This window comes from Lissotriton vulgaris, unplaced genomic scaffold (genome assembly GCF_964263255.1).
Source record: "Lissotriton vulgaris unplaced genomic scaffold, aLisVul1.2 SCAFFOLD_8166, whole genome shotgun sequence".
In the NCBI taxonomy this organism is placed as follows: Eukaryota; Metazoa; Chordata; class Amphibia; order Caudata; family Salamandridae; genus Lissotriton; species Lissotriton vulgaris.
Genome location: NW_028255805.1, coordinates 11,403 through 37,723, shown reverse-complemented (window position 1 = coordinate 37,723; position 26,321 = coordinate 11,403). Strand labels below are relative to the sequence as shown.

Sequence of the window (26,321 nt, the reverse complement as noted above, 5' to 3'; positions counted from 1 at the left end):
GAGTTTGTGTGGTAGTGAGCTATAGAGTAATGTATTGAAACAGTGAAAATGTCTTTGTGTGATACAAATGGAGATAGTGAGGTAGTGAGAGTGAGGTAGATAGAGTGAGGTAGTGTGTGACAGAGAGTGAGGTAGTTAAAGAGTGAGTTTGTGAGGTGTAGTGTTGTTATATGTAGTGAGATTGAAACAGAGAGTGACGTTGTGAGGTAGTGAGCTTGAGAGAGAGTGATGTAGTGAAAGATGTTTTGAAAGTGAATTAGTGAGATATAGAGTGAGTGAAGTAGTGAGTTAGAGAGAGAGAGTGTATTTGTGAGGTAGTGAGATAGATATTGTGTTAGTGAGTGAGGTATTGAGTCTTTGATTGTGTGAGTAGTGAGTTAGTGATATATATTTAGTGGATTAGTGATGTTGAAAGAGTGAGTTAGTGATATTGATAGAGTGAGATTAGAGAGAGTGAGTGACGTTGTGATGGGAAGAGAATGAGGCAGTGAAAGTGAGAGTTTGAGATAGAGTGAGGATATACATAGCTACTGACTTACACATACAGAGGTAATCCTAGACTATTTGTAAATATGCATTGATAGTTCAGAAGATCAAATACATTGTTGTTGTTTGTAAATAATTAGTACTGAAAAGTGTTTAAAAATTTTTATTAATTAGAATTTATATAGAGTTTGATTTACATTTCTTAAAGTTTGCATTAGTGTTCACTTTAAATTACATTTTAGTAATTTTATTCGATTATTTCAATAATGGAGCCATTTTTAAATACAACATTGACATTTTTTGGTAATTTTAGCATGAGAGCTTCACTAAAGTCTTCTACGTCTGTAGGTATATCGAAGTAGTCCATTATAATAGTATTTTCGATGTCCATTGATTTTAAAAGTTCAGTGTCTTGAATGTGTACCGTTAGTGTACATTTTTCTTGCGTCGTATTTTCAATCCCATATATTGTAATATTTATTTTTTCCAAAGGTGGTTCTATTACCTGCAAAGTAAAAAAAAATTGTTAATAGAGGCATATAGTGTGCATTGTGATTATTCTGTTATTGTAGTAGTCCAGATGGTAAGTTAAATAGAAACTGATAGTTTTAAAGATAGAGAGTGAGGTAGTGAGAGCGAGAGAGAGTGATGTACTTATTTAGTGGGAGATTGTGTAGTTGTGATATTTTGCGAGATAGATGTTGTAGGATAGTGAGGTAGTGAGATAAATTGAGTGGAGTTTTGAGTTATATTTATTGATGTAGTGAGAGAGCGAGAGTGATTTGAAGAGACTGAGCGAGTTGTATTTTGAGTGAGGTGTTGAAAGTGATGTAGTGAGATAGAAAGTAATATAAAGATGTAGTGATATAGAGATAAAGTGATGTAGTGAGATAGAGTGAATTTGTGATGTAGTAAGATAGAGTGATGTAGTGATATTGAGAGTGATGTAGTGAGAGAGTGATGTGATAGATAGTGCTGTAAGATACAGATCTACAGTTAAAGAGTGAGTGTGGTATATTGCGAGTTATGTAGTGAAAGTGAGGGAGTGAGATAGAGAGTAAGAGAAAGTGAGGCAGTGAGATAGAGAGTGAATTTGTGATGTAGTAAGATAGAGAGTGATGTAGTGAGTTAGAGAGTGAGGTAGTGAGAGAGTTCGGTAGTGATAGATAGTGCTGTAAGATATAGATTTAGGTATAATACATATTGAGGCATCTACATAGACATAGAGAGTTAATTATACTCATATAGCGCCACTTAAAGAAACACACATAGACACCTACCCACTTATTGAGCTTTGCATACATACAGGTAAACGCACTCAAATCTACATATACACAGAGCGCGGGGGCAGAGAGTGCGGGGGGCAGAGAGTGCGGGGGGCAGAGAGCGCGGGGGGCAGAGAGCGCGGGGGGCAGAGAGCGTGGGGGGCAGAGAGCGTGGGGGGCAGAGAGTGCGGGGGGCAGTGAGCGCGGGGGGCAGAGAGCGTGTGTGCAGAGAGCGCGGGGGGCAGAGAGCGTGTGTGCAGAGAGCGTGGGGGCAGAGAGTGTGGGGGCAGAGAGCGTTGAGGAGAGCTGTTGGGGCAGAGAGCGTGGTGCAGAGAGCGTGGGGGCAGAGAGCGCGGGGGCAGAGAGTGCGGGGTGTAGAGAGCGCGGGGGGCAGAGAGGGTGGTGGCAGAGAGCGTGGGGGCAGAGAGCGTGGGGGCAGAGAGCGTGGGGGCAGAGAGCCGTGGGGGCAGAGAGCCGTGGGGGCAGAGAGCCGTGGGGGCAGAAAGCGTGGGGGCAGATAGCGTGGGGGCAGATAGCGTGGGGGCAGATAGCGTGGGGGCAGAGAGCGTGGGGGCAGAGAGCGTGGGGGCAGAGAGCGTGGGGGCAGAGAGCGTGGGGGCAGAGTGCGTGGGGGCAGAGTGCGTGGGGGCAGAGTGCATGGGGGCAGAGAGCATGTGGGCAGAGAGTGTGGGGCAGAGCGTGTGGGTAGTACTTACCTCTATATGTGTATTCCGCGTAGTATTTAACATTTTCTCATTGTTAAACTCGTGGACAGTTAAGTGTGTCATTTTGACATACGTTCCAAGTGTTATTGGGAATTCTGTTGCATTTCTCCATAATGTTATTTTGACAGAGTCTGTTGTGTCTATAACTGTAATAGATTTTAATTTTGTTTCTTGTCCTGACACAAAAATGTTTTTAGTTTCTTCTTCCTGTAAAAGATAAAGTAAATATTAGTTTTTATTAGTGATGTAGGTGGCGACAGAGTGCGGTGCAGACAGAGTGCGGTGCAGACAGAGTGCGGTGCAGACAGAGTGCGGTGCAGACAGAGTGCGGTGCAGACAGAGTGCGGTGCAGACAGAGTGCAGTGCAGACAGAGTGCGGTGCAGACAGAGTGCGGTGCAGACAGAGTGCGGTGCAGACAGAGTGCGGTGCAGACAGAGTGCGGTGCAGACAGAGTGCGGTGCAGACAGAGTGCGGTGCAGACAGAGTGCGGTGCAGACAGAGTGCGGTGCAGACAGAGTGCGGTGCAGACATATTTTTGTGAAGAGAGTGTGTTGAAGAGAAAGCGTGGGGGCAGAGAGCGTGGTGTCAGAGAGCGCGGGGGCAGAGAGCGCGGGGGGCAGAGAGCGCGGGGGGGCAGAGAGCGCGGGGGGCAGAGAGCGCGGGGGCAGAGAGCGCGTGGGGGCAGAGAGCGCGTGGGGGCAGAGAGCGCGGGGGCAGAGAGCGCGGGGGCAGAGAGCGCGGGGGCAGAGAGCGCGGGGGCAGAGAGCGTGGGGGCAGAGAGCGCGGGGGCAGAGAGCGCGGGGACAGAGAGCGCGTGGGCATAGAGCGCGGGGGCAGAGAGCGCGGGGGCAGAGAGCGTGGGGCAGAGAGCGTGAGCGTGGGGGCAGAGAGCGTGGGGCCAGATCGTGTGGGGCAGAGAGCATGTTTGAATAGAGTTGGTGTTGTACTTCTTAACATACCTCGGATATTGTCCCTGTTATGCTCATCAATGTCCTTAATTTTGCTTGTCTTATTGTTTTAATCGGTGATACTGGTGGAGCTGGTGGTTCTAGTATATTTTTAGCTTCGTCCAGAATCTCACTAGTAAGCGTTAAAGGTATCATCCTTGATATTTTAGTATTTTTCGTTAAAAGTACAACATTGTTCTTTGCTAGAAAATTTCTTATAATAATTCCATGTCCTTGTTTTGTTTGATTGTAAAAATCGTCATTATAGCATGTTGCTTTTATTGTACCACTTTCATCTGCTAGGGCAAGGTGGTATAAGATTTTGTTTTCTTTCTTAGCATTTTGGTAGTTTGTTTTTTGAGAACATGTTACAATGTTTGCTTTTGTAGCCTTTTGATAAGGTTTGCTCTCATCTTGTTTGCCCATCTTAATTTCTTGTATAGAAATCATCTGAAATGAGAATAAATTGTGAGTATACATTTTGAATATAACTGTTGAATACATTGTACTTTATCTTGAAGTAACATAAAGTAAGCTATGAAATTATATAACTGGCTTATTAAATAGAGAGAGTTATGTAGTGAGAGAGAGTTAGGTAGATAGAGAGTGAGGTAGTGAGAGACAGAGTGAAGTATTGAAAGAGTTAGGTAGTGATGCTTACGAATGTAGAGATATAAACAGAGAGTGATGTTGTGAGTTAGTGATATAAGAGTGCGTTAGTGATAGAGAGTGGGAGTTATTTAGTGTGATAAAGAGATTGTCAATCTGATGAAGTGAGATTGAGAGAGAGTGATGTAGTGAGGTAAAGAGATAGAATTTGTGTGTTAGTGAGATAGTGATTATGTTAGTGAGTTATTGACTGACTGAACTTTAGAGAGAGCGAGGCGTGATATAGTGATGTAGTGAGAGTGAAATTGAGAGAGAGTGATGTAGTGAGAGACAGTGATGTAGTGAGGTAGAGAGTGAAGTTGTGAGATAGTGTGTTAGAGAGTGATGTAGCAAGAGAGTGATGTATGTAGCAACAGTTATTTAATGAGCTATTGAGTGAGAGTTAGTGAAGTAGTGTTATTGTGTTGCTGTTATTTAGATAGAGTTGAGTAGTGAGATAGAGAGTGAGTTAGAGAGAGTGAATGAGTTAGTTAGCGAGTCAAGTAGTATGTGAGATAGAGTGAGTGATGTAGTGAGAGAGAGTTAGTGAGAGAAAGTGATAGGGAGAGAGCGAGTGAGGTATATATAGAGAGAGAGTCTACCACAGACAGATAAAGTGTATCACTCAGACATACATATAGAGCACTACATATTGATACATCCATAAACTTCCATATTCTGAGACAGCCATACACACAGAGAGCTATCAACACATATACAGAGCTACATATATACCCATAGAAAGCCACTGAGTTAGTACTTAACATAAATATTGCTTTAGCCACATAAAGATAGCGAACTATTTATACACCCATATATATACACCATGCTTACTAAATTGCAACCCATAAAGCTTTGTGATCACTATAATATGACTCTAATATACCATAGTGACTTAAGTTTACATTACTATAGATATGATCTAAAGTCGATTTGTAGTCAGTTGTATATTCTGTTACTTTCTGTTCACATTTGAATTCGTTTACCATATATTGTCGCAGTATGTCAGCATTTTGTGATGTTTGTGTTAGATCTATGTTGAAGTCACCCATTATGCAGTAATTATAATTAGGGTAAAAGTTCAATATCGTACTTAAAACTTGTAATAGTATTTGTATGTGTACATGTGGTGGTTTGTATAGTATAACAAATAAGTAGTTGCAATTATTAAGCTGCAGAGTAAAATGTAGAATGTCAATTTCGTGTTGTGTTTCATATATAGGAATTAAAAAAATATTTTTCCTGTAGTAAATTGCTATGCCATGGTTTGTTACTTGATGGTGGAATTTGTCAAATATTAATAGATGGTACTGTTCTATTAAGAAAGTATTGCTATCAGCTGGTCTAGTAGTGTTTATTTCAGTGAAGCATAGAATATCTGCATTCATTAGATTTGTGTCTGCTTTTATAGCTGTGTAATTCTTTTGCAGTGAACGTATATTTTGCACTATCAAATTACACATTTGGCTGTAGTTACATAATTGTGGTACAGATATTTGCAATAGCATATCTGTTCGAAGTCTTGTCATTTCGTCATGTACTTTAGCATGGACAGCTATTTTGTCAGGGTTAAAGTTTTTAATATATATGTTAGCTAATGATTTTGCTCTGCTTAAAGCCACATAATGCATATGATGTACTTTGCTATTGTTAAAGTGTATGTAAAGTGGTTCAATAGTAGCTCCTTGTGTTCTATGTATAGTACGTGCAGATGATTGTCGTAGGGGAAATTGTTTGCGTATAATGGTGATAAATTTTTTGGTAAATTGGAAATGGCGCGATATAGCATGTATTGGTGTCCAAGTAGGCAAAATGTTAGTGTTATATATGTGTTTATTTTCCTGCCTTGTATATTTACCAACATTTGCATCATCAAAATGAATCCATATAACATTAGGGGTGTTATTTATTGTTTCTACAAATTCAACTATGCCTGTAGCACCATTAGTTAATCCATCATTAACATTAATATTGCTAGTTAGATCATATCTTAATTTCAAGGCAATATGGACAACGAATGGCAGGCCCATTGTTTTTGTTGAGTCTGTAGGCAATTGACTAAGAATTTTCTTTTTAACAATTTCAGTTAAGTCAGATGCAACTGTATCTACTGCTGTTGCTGTGTAAACTGGGTAATGTTGTATATGTTGCAATAAAACTGCACTATTAATGCTATTAACTTCATTGTTAGTTCCCATTATGTAAGGTATAGTTTTGATAATGTTTTCTGGTGGTTCTAATTCTCGTGTTTGTATCTGTATTATATCTTCAGTAGTTTGTTTTCCTTCTCGTAATCTGTTTAGTAGTTCAGCAAATGGTAAGTCATTGAGCTGTCTCATTATTTTAGTTAACTCAAATAACTTAAAATGTTCTTGCCATAGATTAGTACTTAATGGTCTGTATGAATATTTAGAAGTTTCAAAAATGTATGGGTCAAATACTGGCTTTAATTGATAAAAATCTCCAATTGCTAAAATTGATACACCACCAAAAGGGAGGTTAGACATTTTTATTTCTTGTAGTCTATTATGTATGAAATTGAATATATTTGCTCCTACCATTGAGATTTCATCAATTATTACTATTTTTAGATGCATTAATTGGTTTTGTAGTGTGCTCCTGTTCTCATGAGTTAGTGGTTTGTGATCTAGTGTTTGCGAAACAGGTATTTTAAAAGTACTATGTAGTGTTTTACCATGAATGTTATGTGCTGCTTTGCCCGTTGGAGCTGTAAGCAATACATATATGTTGTCTGGATTTTCTCCTGCTTTAGTATTGTAGTATCGTAGTAATGTTTGGTAAAGCGCAGTAATAAGGAAGCTTTTACCAACTCCTGCACCACCTGTACAAAATGTGTAGCAGGGTGTATCTTTTGTTTTGATCCAATGTAAGTGATGGTATATAAAGTTAAGTTGTTCATTGGTAAGATTTTGCATTATACTGTTATATTGCTCATTTGGTATTAAATTATTTGTTAGTTCTTCTTCAATAGTTGTACTTCTAATTCCTAAATCGAATGATAAGTCATAGATTATTTGTTCATTAGCTTGTATTTCTGGACATATGTTGTCATCATTTTCTATTTCTGTGCCAGGTATAAGTAATGGATCTAATGTACTATTTTCATTTTCGTTTGTTGTTAATGTTTTATTATATTTATTATGATAATAGTCAATTGTGCTTTGAATTTCTAGATAGCGTTCATAATATGTTTCTTTCTGACCAATTATTTGATGTTCAACTCTCCATGGGTAATAAAGCATTATCAATTCTCTATAATAATTTTCGGAGTCATTGTTTTTGTTAAATCTACAATATCGAATAATTTTTTGCTTTTTGCGTTTTGCGTAGTCTACTTCTATTTCTTCATTTTGCAGATTAATCTCAAGTTCTTCCTCATCTGAGCTATAAAAGTTATTTTCTGCAAGAAAATTTTCATGGTCGGTTTCTTTATTCTTTTTTTTTTTTTTTTTTTTAACATCATACATAGATGCATAGTCAGCTAATGTACATGTTTCTAATATTTCAGGGCGTTTGCTGTACTTTACTATAATATTTTCATATTGAATGTTATTAGAAGTATCTGGCAATAAATTTATAGCCTCAATGTCTTTTAATAGGTATGTCCTCTTTTCTTGTGGGCTTGTATTAATGAATACAAAAGATCTCGAACTTTTTCGTAAAGGGATTTGAAGTATGAGATAGGCAGCTTCTTGTGCACTTATCTCGGTACAGTTTAAGAATTTGTTACCTATATGCTTGAGTTGTTCTTTTATACTTGGATTGTGATATACTTCTTTTGCAGCTTGTGCAATTATTTTGCTCATTCCACGTTGAGATTTACTAATATATGAAACAATATATACAGCACAGGCATATGCATCTAAGATGTATTGTATATCTATGTTTGCTTGCCATGCTTGTAAAATTGTAGGATTGTAGTTATTAATAAAGCATTCAGCAGGTGTTCTTTGTAGAAAAATAGTTTTCTTTTCAATAATTGATTGTATACATTTAAGATACTGTTTTATATCTAGTTGCATTGAATCTAAAAACTGACTAAAAGTGTAATTTTGAAATTCTTGTGAGTTCATCGTTAGATGTATTAGTTCAATTTGCTGAAGGAGTTCTTGATCTGTTTTGTCTAGCTCTAATTGTTCTAATATATACGTTTCTGGCATTGGATATTTTGGGTACTGATATTTGCATGTTCTTTTATGTTTAATACGACAATTCTTTGTATGGCCGTGCTTTTGGAGCGGTAATAAAGACTCTATATTTGGATCTTGAGTTTTTGCACATGTTACATACTTATTGATAAAAGTAATAACTTTATTGAGTTCAGAAGTTTCATATTGTGGGGCATTCTCGATCCATATTATGGCATGTATATGTGGGGATCCTCGTTGTTGGAATTCTACTCTATAAAAGTAATCTATTATTTTGCCAATTGGATTACTTTCATGTAATAGTATACAATTAAATAGTTTTCTAACTTGGAAGTCAAAATGTCTTGCACAAGTTATAGGATTTTGTTGTATTAATGCACATTTTGTTTCCCATGACATATTTTGAAATTCTTCTTTTGTACATTCCTTTTGGTTTTCACTACGCAATAAGATGTTAATTAAATGATACCATTTTGTTTCAGCAGCTGATAAAGTCAGAAAGAAAGTTGGTATCCCTAATTGTCTGATCATAGCAAATAAATCTTTTTTGCATTGCTCCCAATATGGTGGTGAACTACGTACAGTTTTAAGTATTTTGTACCCCTCATTAAATTGTAGAATTTTGTCTAATTTTTGTTTGATGTCTTTTGCAGTTATAACATGGCCATTATTAAAGTATTTCCTAAGGGAGATATATATTTTGCTATGTATTTGCTTTATGCGCAACTTAGTCAATTTAAAGAAAACATTAGTTATAGACTTTGCTACTCTTTTATCATTACTCCTTAATTCCCATTGACAAATTGTGCTGTAATGTACTGGTACATGCCTTTCTTTATTTGTTAGCCTTCGCTTGCCACAAAATATTGTAGGGAAAGCTAAATATTCAGAATCTATGTCTTCATATAGACCTCTTGGTGTGTTATGTTCTGCAGGTGCTAAATTTAAAATATTAGTATTTTCTGTAGTTATAGTTTCATTCGTTAACATAGTATCTAAATTCCCTGCTGCTATGTTGTCTTCAGAATCTGATGTATCGTTAGTATCAGAAGTGTCATTACAAGGTGTTATATTTGCTGGTGTATATTGCCAATCTGGATTAATGGTGACTCCATATTCTTTGAACATATTGCTAGTACTTGCCAAATATATTGCAGCGTTTTTAACTTTATTAGGTCTCACATTCTCAAAATGTGTATAAGATTTGTAACTTAATTTTCTTTTTAATTTAATGGGAATCGTCATGTTATCATTAACTTGCCTAGGTAAAACAGTAACAGTTGTCATAACATCTGCAGGTACATTAACTACTGCACCTGATAGAGATTTTTGGGACCCACGTGGTAGTGCTCTAATTTGTAAAAAAGGTATTCTTGGTGATACTAATCTTTCTTCTAAATTATGCAACTGTAAAGCTGCTGGAATATTAGGAAAAGTCATACCATTATAAAAAGAACAAGGGGGTATTTTGTTGCTATTGATATATGTGTAACATGTTTTACATATCTCATCAGTTTTGAATTTGCTAATGTTACACTCTAAGAATTTTGCTTTCTTTGTAATACTGTGTGTTTTGACTAAATTCTGTTTATGCCATAATTGATTGCAAATAGTGCAAGCATACTCCGGACCATATCTTATTTGGGCATGGAATCTACTTATTATTTCAGTTGTTGTTTCTAACCTTATATTAGTATCAGTGTAATCTGAATTTTCTGCTTCTTGTATATGCTTTCTTTTCCTGTTACTTTTTTGCGCCTGTACCCTACTAGTTTGTGTTTGTAATTGTACCCTACTAGTTTGTGTTTGTAATTGATCACTATGTGTAAATGATACAGTTATGACATTGTCATTGCTATTAGTTATGTCGGCAGTGACATTACTGTGTGTTGTTAAAAGCTCTTCATTTGCTTGACTATTGCTGTTTACTGTGTTTGTACTTGTATTTCTGACTTGTATGTTTGTAGTTGTAATATGTGTTAATGCATTTACCAATACTTGTGTAGTATGGACATATATGTTTTTTTTAGACTTCATTTTATTATCGCTATTGTTTTTTAGTGTTGCGTTAAGGGATTTCCGGCTAATTGTTATAATTTTTACAGGAGTTAATTGTAAACTAATACTTTGTGAATGTGTTAGTCTTCCTTTATTAGGTAACTTAATGATGTATTGGATAAGTTGATTAATAGATTCTATTTCTATAGCAATACATGTTCCATTAGGATGTGGTATTGCTTTTTCATCTTGGCTATGTGAATCAAATATAAAGTAAGAATGGTTATTTTTAAATACAGAAATTGCATTATTTTCTATACTGATTAAAACACCATTTTCTAAATTAATTGTTGAAGTTAATGCTGACATTAATTTAGCATTTTTACTTTTGTTTTCTTCATTTATCTCACCTTGAAAGTTTTTTTTCAGCTTAGTCGAATATATTATGTTATTGTGAACTATGTAATTAGGTAAATTATGTAGTAGTTCACAATTATCGTTATTAAGAGAGTGCATTTCAGTATATAAAGCATCTCCAAGATCCATTATACAATTAACATCCAAAGTGTCCCAAGTAGATGCTGGTTTACAGTAGTTGTGTAGTATAGCAAATAGACTCATTGTTAGAGATTGTGAATATTGAGATGTGTTTTCAATGGTGTTTTGTTTATGCTCCTGTGTTCTATTAAGTGTATCTATATTTTGTGGAGTTTGTGCCAAATTATCATTATTTCGGTCTCTATTTGTGTCTGTTAGACTTTTAGTCAATATGCTATTGGCCCTATTTTCAGGAATTATTATTGTATTACTTACAGGAATACGTTTATAAACATGATCATTACTATCTGTATATGTGTTGGCATGTAAATTACCTTGTGATGTTTGTTTTTCTAAATGTTTGTTTATGCTATTTTGGTGAAGTGTTTTTCTAACTATACTAGCATATGTGTTAGTTGTAGTATTATTCTGTGGTGTAGTAGTATATTGTGGTGGATCTATGTGATGGCTGTTAGTCGTAGTTAGTTCTGTACGTGTTGTAGGAGTTGAAAATGCATTTGGATCTGATCTTGTACTAAGAGTATTAGCTAATGATGTTGATGGCTGTTCTACATTAGTAAAGGTTCTGATTTTTGATTCACGTATGATATTTTTTGCTCTTTCTATACGTGTCAGAAAGGCGTGTGTAAAAAAATTAGAACATGCTTCAGTAGAATGCACATATATATATTTTCTTGGTATAGAATTTCTATTTTGTTCATTATTGACTATTGCTTTTTGAAGCGTATCTTTTTTAATAGTAGTTATATTTATAGGAGTTAATTCATATGGCACGCAATTATCATTTGGACCTTTAATGCTATGTGCAAGCTTAGTTATGTAGTCTAGAAGATTTTCAAATGGTATTTGTATAGTAATACATGTTCCATTTGGGTGAGGCATTCCTGTGTTATCGCGGCTATGTGAATCAAATACAAAGTATGAATTGTTATTGTTTATAATAGAAATAACATACTTTTCCATGCAAAGTAAAACACCTGAGTTGCAATCTAGTGCAGCTTTTAATGTTGTTATTAATGTTGGTGTTGATGGGTCAAAATGTTTCAATATGTCTCCATATGATGGTTCTTTAAGCTTAAGTGCATAGATAGTGTTATTGTGTTGTATAAAATTAGGCAATTCGTCTGGATGCATAAGTATTTGACTATTAATTGAATGCATATCTGTGTATAAAGCTTCACCTAAGTCCATAATGTGATGTAAATCTTCTTTAGTCCATGTATTTGCAACTTTGCTATAGTTGTGTATAATAGCAAATGTGCTATTTGGTAAACATTGTCTCCCTCTTGAATTACTTGAAAATCTTAAATGCCCCTGATGATAATCTGCTTGCAGTATTTGGATCATATTTATTGCTACACTGATTTTGTTTTCTTAAACTCTTGTCTAAAGAGTATATTGACTATGTTCTATTTGTATATAGTTACAGTTTACTGGCAAATTGCTATATTTATATTATAGTTATTAATGAGATTTATTTTTATAGCTTTTAATTTCTAGCCTATTTTTTTCCTAGTAATCTTGTAAGTATTAGTTTTATAATATTTAGGTCTTTTATTTATACTAGAGTATTTTTATTTTTACTTTAAGTAGGCTATTCTATAAACATATATATATATATAAATATATCTATATACATGCACACACACACATATATATCTATATATATATATATATATAGATATATATGTATATATAGAGAGTAAATGAGTTATGTTATCTTGTTTATAGATCTATACTATTTGATGTTGTTAAAATTCTTTTTACTGTTACAAGTGGATAGAGAAACAAAAACAGTTATGTACTTTTACCTCGATGTTGTTTGGACACGCAATTAGCAACTTGTGATCTTGTAAGGAATAATTGGCAACCTATGAAAAATGAGAAAAATGCATTAGTTAGTACTTTTAATAATAGTATTTATTAATGTATTGTATTACAAGAAAGAAGGTAAGGTAATGAAAGTGTTTAGTAAAGTGTATTTGTATTTTTGAGCAAGTCATAAATAATAGTGAGTTGCATTTGTACTATAGTGTTTTTCGATAAGCATGTACTTAATATTGTGTAGTTTATTGTCGTAAATAGTGTTGTGTGGATTTTGTGCTTTTAAAGCGTGTTAGACTGTGTGTGTGTGTATAGAGAGTGTGAGAGCATAATACTGAGAGAGTAATATAGGAAGTGTGTACAGAGAGTATGTAAAGAGATTGTGTGTTAGAGAGAGTGTGGTACAGAGAGTATGGTACAGAGAGTGTGGTTAAGAGTGTATGTAAAGAGTGTATGTAGTACAGAGGGTGTATGTAGTACAGAGGGTGTATGTAGTACAGAGGGTGTATGTAGTACAGAGGGTGTATGTAGTACAGAGGGTGTATGTAGTACAGAGGGTGTATGTAGAACAGAGGGTGTATGTAGAACAGAGGGTGTATGTAGTACAGAGGGTGAGCGTAAGAGACAGAGCGCCAGACAGAGAGTGCCAAACAGAGAGCGCCAGACAGAGAGCGCCAGACAGAGAGCGCCAGACAGAGAGTGCCAGACAGAGAGCGCCAGACAGAGAGCGCCAGACAGAGAATGTATAGAAAGTGAAAAGATGTGAAAAAGTTGGCAATGCCTCACGTAAGCAACCCAATTGGAGTTTGCAGATTGGTTCTCACCTGCACTCACTTTATCATCATCAGCGATTGCCAACTTATAGTGCACCATACTCTCTGCATTATACTTTTTGCATCATGCTCTCTGCACCAGACTCTCTGCACCACGCTTTCTGCACCACGCTTTATGCACCACGCTTCCTGCACCACGCTTTCTGTACCATGTTCTTTGCAACACACTCTCTGAACTACTCTTACAATGTAGTACAGAGAATGTGGTACAGAGAGTGTAATACAGAGAGCGTAATGCAGAGAGCGTAATGCATAGAGCGTAATGCATAGAGCATAATGCACAGAGCGTAATGCACAGAGCATAATACACAGAGCATAATACACAGAGCATAATACACAGAGAGTAAGAAAAAGAGAGTAAGAAACAGAGAGTAAGAAACAGAGAGTAAGAAACAGAGAGTAAGAAACAGAGTAAGAAACAGAGTATGAAACAGAGTAAGAAACAGAGTAAGAAACAGAGTATGAAACAGAGTATGAAACAGAGTAAGAAACACAGTAAGAAACACAGTAAGAAACAGAGAGTAAGAAACAGAGCGTAAGAAACTGAGAGTAAGAAACAGAGTAAGAAACAGAGTAAGAAACAGAGTAAGAAACAGAGTAAGAAACAGAGTAAGAAACAGAGTAAGAAACAGAGTAAGAAACAGAGCGTAAGAAAAGGGCGTAAGGAACAGAGTGTAAGAAACAAAGAGCGCTAGATAGAGACCATAACACAGAGAGCGTAACACAGAAAGCATAATACATAAAGCATAGATAACAGAGCGTGATATATATATAATGTGTAACAGAGTATATGTTAGAGAGCGTGTATAAACAGTGTGCTAAACAGAGTGTAAGAAACAGAGCGTAAGACAGAGCAGAACACATAGAGCATAACACAGAGAGTATAATACAGAGAGCATAGATAACAGAGCGTAATACATATCATGTGTATCAGAGTGTCTTTTAGAGATCGTGTATGAAGATTGTATGTACAGAGAGTGTATGTAGTATAGAGGGTGTATGTAGTATAGAGTGTGTATGTAGTATAGAGGGTGTATGTACTACAGCGGGTCTATGTACAGATAGCATTGTACAGAGAGCGTAGTCCAGAGAGCGTAGTCCAGAGAGCATTGTACAGAGTGTGGTACAGAGAGTTTAATACAGAGAGCATAATACAGAGATCATAATAGAGAGTGTATTTGGGGGCCTTTAAGTTTTGCTGTTCTTTAGACAGTGAGTGTCGTTATGTGTTGCTCAGAACAACCAAAGCACAGACCCAGCACATACCAAACTCTGAAAATAGCTGTAGATATGTAAAGGCCATTTTGCTCTGACCCTCTCTGAAAGAAGTTTCTCAGTACTCCTTTGAACGGTACGTATGTTTTTTTTAGTTTACTAATTTTTTGGAAAAGGTATATTTTCGTATTTCTAGGTCCAACATCGCCCGTGCATCTCACTGCAGCGATGTGCACCACTATTCACTGAGTTGTTCAGATCCGCGGCTCTTTTGCAGTTTGAGGTAAGCTATCTTTTCGTTTGCAATAATCTTATTTTTTTTTGTCTTTTTGTAGATCCAACATGGCCCGTGGCGTCTCCCTGCAGCCGTGTGCACCACTGTGCACGAAGCTGTTGAGACGGGTATGTATGTTGTTGTTTTCGTTCAGAGGTAAGCCATGTTTGTTTTTTTAGGCTAATCTTATGTTTGTTATCTTTTTTGTAGGTCCAACATGGCCCGTGGTGTCTTCCTGCAGCGATATGCACTACTGTGCATGAAGTTGTTTCGATATGCTGTTTTTGTACAGTTTGTGAAAAGTTATCTTTTCAATTTGGCTAATGTTATGTTTATTCTCTCTAGATCTCTGTACAACGCTCTCTGCACTATGCTTTTTGCCTTATGCTCTGAGCACCACAGTGGAGGGATGATGCAGTGAGAAGTTGATGAGAGTGCAGCAGTGAAGGGACAATGCAATGGGTAGCTGAGCAGAGAGTGCATTAGTGAATGTACGGTGCAGGGAGAAGGTGAGTAGAGAGTGCATTATTGAAAGGACGGTGCAAAGAGAAGCAGAGGAGCGATTGCAGCATTGAAGGCATGGTGGAAGGAGAGGTTGAGGATGTCAAGCGTACTCTACAACAAAGTATTGAAATGTGCTAGAAAGTGTGTAATAAATTAAAGAGAGCATAATGCTGAGCGAGTAATATAGGAAGTGTGTACAGAGAGTATGTAAAGAGATTGTGTGTTACAGAGAGTGTGGTACAGAGAGTATGGTACAGAGAGTGTGTTAAAGAGTGTATGTACAGAGTGTATGTACAGAGTATATGTACAGAGTGTATGTACAGAGTGTTATATAGTACAGAGGGTGTATGTAGTACAGAGGGTGTATGTAGTACAGAGGGTGTATGTAGTACAGAGGGTGTATGTAGTACAGAGGGTGTATGTAGTACAGAGGGTGTATGTAGTACAGAGGGTGAGCGTAAGAGACAGAGCGCCAGACAGAGAGTGCCAAACAGAGAGTGCCAGACAGAGAGCGCCAGACAGAATGTATAGAAAGTGAAAAGATGTGAAAAAGTTGGCAATGCCTCACGTAAGCAACCCAATTGGAGTTTGCAGATTGGTTCTCACCTGCACTCACTTTATCATCATCAGCGATTGCCAACTTATAGTGCACCATACTCTCTGCATTATACTTTTTGCATCATGCTCTCTGCACCAGTCCTCTGCACCACGCTTTCTGCACCACGCTTTATGCACCATGCTTTATGCACCACGCTTCCTGCACCACGCTTTCTGTACCATGTTCTTTGCAACACACTCTCTGAACTACTCTTACAATGTAGTACAGAGAATGTGGTACAGAGAGCGTAATACAGAGAGTGTCATGCAGAGAGCGTAATGCAGAGAGCGTAATGCACAGAGCGTAATGCACAGAGCGTAATGCAGAGAGCATAATGCAGAGAGCGTAATGCAGAGAGCATAATACACAGAGCATAATACACAGAGAGTAAGAAACAGAGAGTAAGAAACAGAGAGTAAGAAACAGAGAGTAAGAAACAGAGAGTAAGAAACAGAGAGTAAGAAACACAGTAAGAAACAGAGTAAGAAACAGAGCGTAAGAAACTGAGAGTAAGAAACAGAGTAAGAAACAGAGTAAGAAACAGAGTAAGAAACAGAGTAAGAAACAGAGTAAGAAACCGAGTAAGAAACAGAGCGTAAGAAAAGGTCGTAAGGAACAGAGTTTAAGAAACAAAGAGCGCAAGATAGAGACCATAACACAGAGAGCTTAACACAGAAAGCATAATACATAAAGCATAGATAACAGAGCGTGATATATATATATAATGTGTAACAGAGTATATGTTAGAGAGCGTGTATAAACAGTGTGCTAAACAGAGTGTAAGAAACAGAGAGCGTAAGACAGAGCATAACACATAGAGCATAACACAGAGAGTATAATACAGAGAGCATAGATAACAGAGCGTAATACATATCATGTGTATCAGAGTGTGTTTTAGAGATTGTGTATGAAGATTGTATGTACAGAGAGTGTATGTAGTATAGAGGGTGTATGTAGTATAGAGTGTGTATGTAGTATAGAGGGTGTATGTACTACAGCGTGTCTATGTACAGATAGCATTGTACAGATAGCATTGTACAGAGAGCGTAGTCAAGAGAGCGTAGTCCAGAGAGCATAGTCTCAAGAGCATTGTACAGAGAGTGTGGTACAGAGAGTTTAATACAGAGAGCATAATACAGAGATCATAATAGAGAGTGTATTTGGGGGCCTTTAAGTTTTGCTGTTCTTTAGACAGTGAGTGTCGTTATGTGTTGCTCAGAACAACAAAAGCACAGACCCATCACATACCGAACTCTGAAAATGGCTGTAGATATGTAAAGGCCATTTTGCTCTGACCCTCTCTGAAAGAAGTTGCTTAGTACTCCTTTGAACGGTATGTATGTTTTTTGTTTCTTTTCAAATTTATTTGGAAAAGGTATATTTTCGTTTTTCTAGGTCCAACATCGCCCGTGCATCTCCCTGCAGCGATGTGCACCACTATTCACTGAGTTGTTCTGATCCGCGGCTCTTTTGCAGATTGAGGTGAGCTATCTTTTCAATTTTAATAATCTTATGTTTCTTATCTTTTTTGTAGGTCCAAGATGGCCCGTGGCGTCTTCCTGCAGCGATGTGCACCGCTGTGCACGGAGCGCTTCAGACGGGTATGTATGTTGCTGTTGTTTCCGTGTAAAAGTAAGCCATTTTGTTTTTTTAGGCTAATCTTATGTTTTTTATCTCATTTGTAGGTCCAACATGGCCCGTGGTGTCTTCCTGCAGCGATATGCACTACTGTGCATGAAGTTGTTTCAATATGCTGTTTTTGTACAGTTTGTGAAAAGTTATCTTTTCAATTTGGCTAATGTTATCTTTATTCTCTCTAGATCTCTGTACAACGCTCTCTGCACTATGCTCTTTGCCTTATGCTCTGAGCACCACAGTGGAGGGATGATGCAGTGAGAAGTTGATGAGAGTGCAGCAGTGAAGGGACAATGCAATGGGTAGCTGAGCAGAGAGTGCATTAGTGAATGTACGGTGCAGGGAGAAGGTGAGTAGAGAGTGCATTATTGAAAGGACGGTGCAAAGAGAAGCAGAGGAGCGATTGCAGCATTGAAGGGACGGGGGAAGGAGAGGTTGAGGATGTCAAACGTACTCTACAACAAAGTATTGAAATGTGCTAGAAAGTGTGTAATAAATTAAAGAGAGCATAATGCTGAGCGAGTAATATAGGAAGTGTGTATAGAGAGTATGTAAAGAGATTGTGTATTACAGAGAGTGTGGTACAGAGAGTATGGTACAGAGAGTGTGTTAAAGAGTGTATGTACAGAGTGTATGTACAGAGTGTATGTACAGAGTGTATGTACAGAGTGTATGTACAGAGTGTATGTACAGAGTGTATGTACAGAGTGTTATGTAGTACAGAGGGTGTATGTAGTAGAGGGTGTATGTAGTACAGAGGGTGTATGTAGTACAGAGGGTGTATGTAGTACAGAGGGTGAGCGTAAGAGACAGAGCGCCAGACAGAGAGCGCCAAAGAGAGAGCGCCAGACAGAGAGCGCCAGACAGAGAGCGCCAGACAGAGAGCGCCAGACAGAGCGCCAGACAGAATGTATAGAAAGTGAAAAGATGTGAAAAAGTTGGCAATGCCTCAGGTAAGCAACCCAATTGGAGTTTGCAGATTGGTTCTCACCTGCACTCACTTTATCATCATCAGCGATTGCCAACTTATAGTGCACCATACTCTCTGCATTATACTTTTTGCATCATGCTCTCTGCACCAGACTCTCTGCACCACGCTTTATGCACCACGCTTTATGCACCACGCTTTATGCACCACGCTTTATGCACCACGCTTCCTGCACCACGCTTTCTGTACCATGTTCTTTGCAACACACTCTCTGAACTACTCTTACAATGTAGTACAGAGAATGTGGTACAGAGAGCGTAATACAGAGAGTGTCATGCACAGAGCGTAATGCACAGAGCGTAATGCACAGAGCGTAATGCACAGAGCGTAATGCACAGAGCGTAATGCACAGAGCGTAATGCACAGAGCGTAATGCACAGAGCGTAATACACAGAGCGTAATACACGAGAGTAAGAAACAGAGAGTAAGAAACAGAGCGTAAGAAACAGAGCGTAAGAAACAGAGCGTAAGAAACTGAGAGTAAGAAACAGAGAAAGAAACAGAGTAAGAAACAGAGTAAGAAACAGAGCGTACGAAAAGGGCGTAAGGAACAGAGTGTAAGAACCAAAGAGCGCAAGATAGAGACCATAACACAGAGAGCCTAACACAGAAAGCATGATACATAAAGCATAGATAACAGAGCGTGATATATATATAATGTGTAACAGAGTATATGTTAGAGAGCGTGTATAAACAGTGTGCTAAACAGAGTGTAAGAAACAGAGAGCGTAAAACAGAGAGCGTAAGACAGAGCATAACACATAGAGCATAACACAGAGAGTATAATACAGAGAGCATAGATAACAGAGCGTAATACATATCAAGTGTATCAGCAGTGAGTGATGGTGCAGTGGATAAATCAGAGGTGCAGCCTGGATGCGGGGGTCTGAGCAGAGAGGGCAACAGTGAAGAGACCGTGCAGGGAGAGGCTGAGGAGAGAGTGCAACAGTGAGTGATGGTGCAGTGGATGAGTCAGACGTGCTGGCTGTATGCGGGAGTCTGAGCAGAGAGGGCAGCAGTGAAAGGACCGTGCAGGGAGAGGCTGAGGAGAGAGTGCAACAGTGAAGGGACCGTGCAGGGAGAGGCTGAGGAGAGAGTGCAACAGTGAGTGATGGTGCAGTGGATGAGTCATGGGTGCAGCCTTGATGAGGGGGTCTGAGCAGAGAGGGCTTCAGTGAAGGGACCGTGCAGGGAGAGGCTGAGGAGAGAGTGCAACAGTGAAGGGACCGTGCAGGGAGAGGCTGAGGAGAGAGTGCAACAGTGAGTGATGGTGCAGTGGATGAGTCATGGGTGCAGCCTTGATGAGGGGGTCTGAGCAGAGAGGGCTTCAGTGAAGGGACCGTGCAGGGAGAGGCTGAGGAGAGAGTGCAACAGTGAGTGACGGTGCAGTGGATGAGTCAGACGTGCTGGCTGGATGCGGGAGTCTGAGCAGAGAGGGCAGCAGTGAAAGGACCGTGCAGGGAGAGGCTGAGGAGAGAGTGCAACAGTGAAGGGACCGTGCAGGGAGAGGCTGAGGAGAGTGCAACAGTGAGTGATGGTGCAGTGGATGAGTCATGGGTGCAGCTTTGATGAGGGGGTCTAATCAGAGAGGGCTTCAGTGAAGGGACCGTGCAGGGAGAGGCTGAGGAGAGAGTGCAACAGTGAAGGGACCGTGCAGGAAGAAACTGAGGAGAGAATGAAGAGATGTTGCAGTAAGAGGCAGAAGAGAGAGTGCAGCATTGAAGGGATGATCCAGTGAGACGTTGAGGAGAGTATGCATGGAGAGGCTGAGGAGCGATTGCAGCAGTGAAGGGACGGTGGAGGGAGAGGTTGAGGATGTCAAATGTACTAAACAAAGTATTGAAATGTGCTCGAGCGTGCGTGGTCCGTCACAAACGAGACACGATTTGGTGTGCAATCTGTTGACAAACGGATGGATTGTAATAATGCGCTATTACTTTACTAATATTATTACTTTCGGCTCATTTCCAAAAGTTTACCCAGCATGTCACAGAGTTAGACTACTGAATACAAATGGGCATTTTTACAGGAAGAGCAGTTGTTTCGCACAAGAGAATGTCATCTGTTTGTTAAAGTAAAAGTTACCCCATGACACTGATGATGACAGACGGCACACGAGGAGACGGGTGCTTTACGTAGAGTCCGGGGTTACAGCATGCCCCCTCCCGCTCTCCACAGCTACGCGACAGGGCTCTTTGCCGCATGGCTATTTACTGTTAATGCTTTTACAAACAAAGTAAAAGTTACCCCAGGACACTGATGATGACAGACGGCACACGAGGAGACGGGTGCTTTACGTAGAGTCCGGGGTTACAGCATGCCCCCTCCCGCTCTCCACAGCTACGCAACAGGGCTCTTTGCCGCATGGCTATTTACTGTTAATGCTTTTACAAACAAAGTAAAAGTTACCCCAGGACACTGATGATGACAGACGGCACACGAGCAGACGGGTGCTTTACGTAGAGTCCGGGGTTACAGCATGCCCCCTCCCGCTCTCCACAGCTACGCGACAGGGCTCTTTGCCGCATGGCTATTTACTGTTAATGCTTTTACAAACAAAGTAAAAGTTACCCCAGGACACTGATGATGACAGACGGCACACGAGGAGACGGGTGCTTTACGTAGAGTCCGGGGTTACAGCATGCCCCCTCCCGCTCTCCCCAGCTACGCGACAGGGCTCTTTCCCGCATGGCTATTTACTGTTAATGCTTTTACAAACACTGGTTACTACAAATAAGATCTTTTAAATACACTCATTTCTTACACTGCAGCTACTAAAGAACATGAGATATGGCAAAAGTTGCATCACTTTTCCGTTCATTCAGATAACATTTGTATACGTTGAGGAGAGTATGCATGGAGAGGCAGAGGAGCGATTGCAGCAGTGAAGGGACGGTGGAGGGAGAGGTTGAGGATGTTAAACGTAGTAAACAAAGTATTGAAATGTGCTCGAAAGTGTGTAATAAATTAAAAGGTGCACGTATATTTTGCAATTAAAATGCAAAGGTATAACATTGTTACATATATCGTAAGTCAAAATATAAGTAAAGTTAAAAAGGTAAACCCTTAAAAGTCAAGCATTGTCTTATTTTTAATGTATAAAATTACTTACAGTTCTGCAACAGAGATATATCAGCTCTCGAAATATACTGCCTGGTTACCACTCGAGAAAAGGTCGCTCGAATGCTTGAAATACAAGGAAATAAAAAATAATGTCAGTTACTTGAATAAAATAATTCAAGAAGTGTGGCATTGGGCAGACAGCGCACGAGGAGACGGATGCTTTACGTAAGGAGTCTGTAGCTACCGCATCCTCCGTTCCTTCCCCCAACCCCCCCCCCCCCCCCGCCCCCCCTCTACTGACAGCAAAGCTACAGGCTGTTTTTGCGAACACTAGTGCTGCTATTTAAAGAGTTTATACGAGGGATAAGGTCTTTGAAATACACTCCGTCTAAACACTGCAGCTACCAAAGAGCATTCGATACGGCAACAGTTTCATTATAATGAACGCTTTTTACAACAAATTAACGAAATGTGCTAGACAGAGTTTTACAAATTACAGAGTGCATCAGTGAAGGGACGGGGCAGGGAGACTCTGAAGAGAGAGTGCAACAGTGAAGGGACCGTGCAGGGAGAGGCTGAGGAGAGAGTGCAACAGTGAGTAATGGTGCAGTGGATGAGTCATGGGTGCAGCCTTGATGAGGGGGTCTGAGCAGAGAGGGCTTCAGTGAAGGGACCGTGCAGGGAGAGGCTGAGGAGAGAGTGCAACAGTGAGTGACGGTGCAGTGGATGAGTCAGACGTGCTGGCTGGATGCGGGAGTCTGAGCAGAGAGGGCAGCAGTGAAAGGACCGTGCAGGGAGAGGCTGAGGAGAGAGTGCAACAGTGAAGGGACCGTGCAGGGAGAGGCTGAGGAGAGAGTGCAACAGTGAGTGATGGTGCAGTGGATGAGTCATGGGTGCAGCTTTGATGAGGGAGTCTGAGCAGAGAGGGCTTCAGTGAAGGGACCGTGCAGGGAGAGGCTGAGGAGAGAGTGCAACAGTGAGTGATGGTGCAGTGGATGAGTCATGGGTGCAGCCTGGATGCGGGAGTCTGAGCAGAGAGGGCAACATTGAAGGGACCGTGCAGGGAGAGGCTGAGGAGAGAATGAAGGGATGTTACACCTAGACTGAGGAGAGAGTGCAGCAGTGAGTGATAGTGCAGAGAGGCTGAAGAGAGTGCAGCAGTGAGTGATGGTGCAATGGACAAATTATCTAAAAGTACAAGATAGTGTTTTAAAAATTACAGAGTGCGCGTAAATTTGACAAATAAAAGCTAAAGGTATGACAGCGTTACATTCCTCGTAAACAAATGTAAGTGAAGTTAAAAAGGCCCAAAATGCAAAACAAAGCATTACTGTCTTTCCATTGTATGAAGTTACTTACAGTTCTGTAAAATTGAGAGATGAGCTCTTGAAGTATACGGCCTAGCTTCTTTTTATAAAATATTCAGAATGTTCGCTCGTGTGCTTCAAATACTGCGAAAGGAAGAAATAATGTCAGTTACATTAATCCAAAAAAAGATGAGCACGTGTAATGTACAAAAACAGCATGTATGTGCCCTGTGCCTCTGAGACGCGCTGGAGAGGGGCGCTATGGAGGTGGTCAGCCCCGGAGACAGTCCCGAAGCAGATAGGGGATGCGCGAGCAAGGTAAGGTAGCATGAGCGTTCGTGGCCCCTCACAAACGAGACACGATTTGGTGTGCAATCTGTTAACAAACGGATGGTTGGTAATAATGCGCTATTACTTTACCAATATTATTACTTTCGGCTTATTTCCAAAAGTTTACCCAGCATGTCATTGAGTTATACTACTGAATACAAATGGGCATTTTTACAGGAAGAGCAGTTGTTTCGCACAAGAGAATGTCATCTGTTTGTTAAAGTAAAAGTTACCCCAGGACACTGATGATGACAGACGGCACACGAGGAGACGGGTGCTTTACGTAGAGTCCGGGGTTACAGCATGCCCCCTCCCGCTCTCCCCAGCTACGCGACAGGGCTCTTTCCCGCATGGCTATTTACTGTTAATGCTTTTACAAACAAAGTAAAAGTTACCCCAGGACACTGATGATGACAGACGGCACACGAGGAGACGGGTGCTTTACGTAGAGTCCGGGGTTACAGCATGCCCCCTCCCGCTCTCCACAGCTACGCGACAGGGCTCTTTGCCGCATGGCTATTTACTGTTAATGCTTTTACAAACAAAGTAAAAGTTACCCCAGGACACTGATGATGACAGACGGCACACGAGGAGACGGGTGCTTTACATAGAGTCCGGGGTTACAGCATGCCCCCTCCCGCTCTCCACAGCTACGCGACAGGACTCTTTGCCGCATGGCTATTTACTGTTAATGCTTTTACAAACACTGATAGTACTCTTTATGGAGTTGCTACAAATGATAAGATCTTTAAAATACACTCATTTCTTACACTGCAGCTACTAAAGAATATGAGATATGGCAAAAGTTGCACTATTTACTGTTAATGCTTTTACAAACACTGATAGTACTCTTTATGGAGTTGCTACAAATGATAAGATCTTTAAAATACACTCATTTCTTACACTGCAGCTACTAAAAAACATGAGATATGGCAAAAGTTGCATGATGTTGAAAGTTTCCCGACAAAAAATATTCTAAAATGCTTTAAAGTGTTTATTAAAAAGCCATGTGCACGTAAATTTTAGAAGTAAAAGTTATAAAATTTATACAAATATACTAATTGAATTATTTATTGTAAATAAATTTAAAACGTTAAAAGTAAAGCATTCTCTTATTCTTAATGAAAGCAGTTACTTACAGTTTTTAGTTAGAGATCGATCAGCTCTCGAAGTATACCGTCGGGCTTTTTCCCAAGAACTGTCCCGAAAGTCCGCTCGTCTGTTTTAAATAGTGCGAAAGCTAAAAAAGTGTCGTTGCTTGAATTAAATAACAAAAGAAACCACATGTAGTGTTGAAAAACAGCAAATAGGTAAGAGGTTGCCCTGTAGCCGTATGTTAATGTTTGGGTGCGGTGCTTCCTTCGAGCAAACAAAGGACTGTCTGGCAAGAAGTGTATTCCATTGTGAGTGCAGAGGTGCGAATTCTGTGTTAAGTATACGCGAAGGCCTGTCAGTTGCTTGAATTAAATACCAAAAGAAGACCACATGTAGTGTTGACGTTGCCCTGTAGCCGTATGTTAATGTTTGGGTGCGGTGCTTCCTTGTAGCAAACAAAGGACAGTCTGGAAAGAAGTGTATCTTATTGCGAGTCAAGATGTGGCAATTACATGTGAATTGAGTGTGAACGCGCGCGGATGCAAGAGACAGGTCCCACCCTCCCAAAAGAATTAAAGTGGCACCAAGTAGTCTGGGCAGTTACTACAAAGTCGTGCGTGCATTAAAACCAATACGCAAGTGCAGTGTAAAATTTAATAAAATAAAAACGCAGTTCCATGCAAGCGTGTTAACAAAACGTTAACGTAAACTTGCAAGCATAACAGTAGGCATATAATTTGAAACAGTAGCTCACAAATTAATGATACTACAAATTGTGGCAAAATATTTTTCTTTTATATTACTAATATGGCGCTCTGCACCTAACCTGTCAATCGTAGCAGTAAATTCAGTGAACTGTAGAAATTAGACAATCGTTACACAAATAAAACATGAACAGTGCATAAATGTATTAAAATATATCACTTACCTGTCGATCGTAGCAGCACAGTCAGTGGGGTGTATAAATCAGAGAAACACAAACAGAACATGGACAGTGCATACATATACATTTTTAAAAACAAGAGGTAAAGATCATAAAACATCAGCTACTTAAGGCAAAACTAGTACAGGACCCGAATACCAGGACGACATCGCGCAAACATCAGTGAAGATATCGGGAAATTACGTTAACGTGAAAAAGGGAGACGCCACGAGCCATGTTGGACCTTGAAAAAAAAAATTTAAAAACAAGAGGCAAAGATCAGAAAACATCAGATACTTAAGGCAAAACTAGAGTACAGGACCCGAATACCAGGACGACACCTGCGCAAACTTCAGTGAAGATATCGTGAAATTACATACATACCTGTCTGCAGGGACACGCCACGGACCATGTGGAACCTACAAAAGACAGAAAAAAAATAAGATTACTACAATAGAAAAGATAGCTGACCTCAAACTGCAAATAAGCCTCGAATAGGAACTACTACGTGCACAGCGGTGCACATCGCTGCAGGGTGACGTCACGGGCCATGTTGGACCTAGAAAAAAGATAAAATAATATTAGCCTACAAACAAAGTAAACCTTGTTTACCTGTAAAGGAAAACAGTACATATAACTAAAAATATTTAAAACATTACATCAACAGACAAAAGTTGCTCTCTTAGTCTCGACGGAAACATAAGATGAACCGTAAAAAACAAATAAACCTGGCTTACCTGTAAATGAAAACCGTACATGTAACACAAAATAATTAATACATTACATCAACAGACTAAAGTTGCTCGCTTACCTGTAGAACTTTCCAGACGAGATCGGGAAATGACGTTAACGGGAATAAACGTGCCCCGCCCATGCCGTATTAAAATCAAGTACTCCCCCTATTCAATTATTAATAGCACTTTCGTCAAACAAATA

The 26,321-nt window shown here is 39.5% G+C and overlaps 1 protein-coding gene across 1 annotated transcript; it reads right to left on the bottom strand.

Moving 5' to 3' along the window:
- Window positions 1–733: 733 nt before the first annotated feature.
- On the bottom strand, window positions 734–26,065 carry LOC147658890 (uncharacterized). The gene is made up of 8 exons (XM_086952054.1): window positions 25,290–26,065; window positions 24,508–24,608; window positions 23,091–23,182; window positions 21,781–21,854; window positions 12,609–12,668; window positions 3,437–3,874; window positions 2,468–2,683; window positions 734–991 (listed from the first exon to the last, which is right to left on the bottom strand). The coding sequence occupies exons 6-8, from the start codon at window positions 3,872–3,874 to the stop codon at window positions 734–736; spliced, it is 912 nt and encodes a 303-aa protein (XP_086808180.1). The 5' UTR covers window positions 12,609–12,668; window positions 21,781–21,854; window positions 23,091–23,182; window positions 24,508–24,608; window positions 25,290–26,065.
- Window positions 26,066–26,321: the final 256 nt, after the last annotated feature.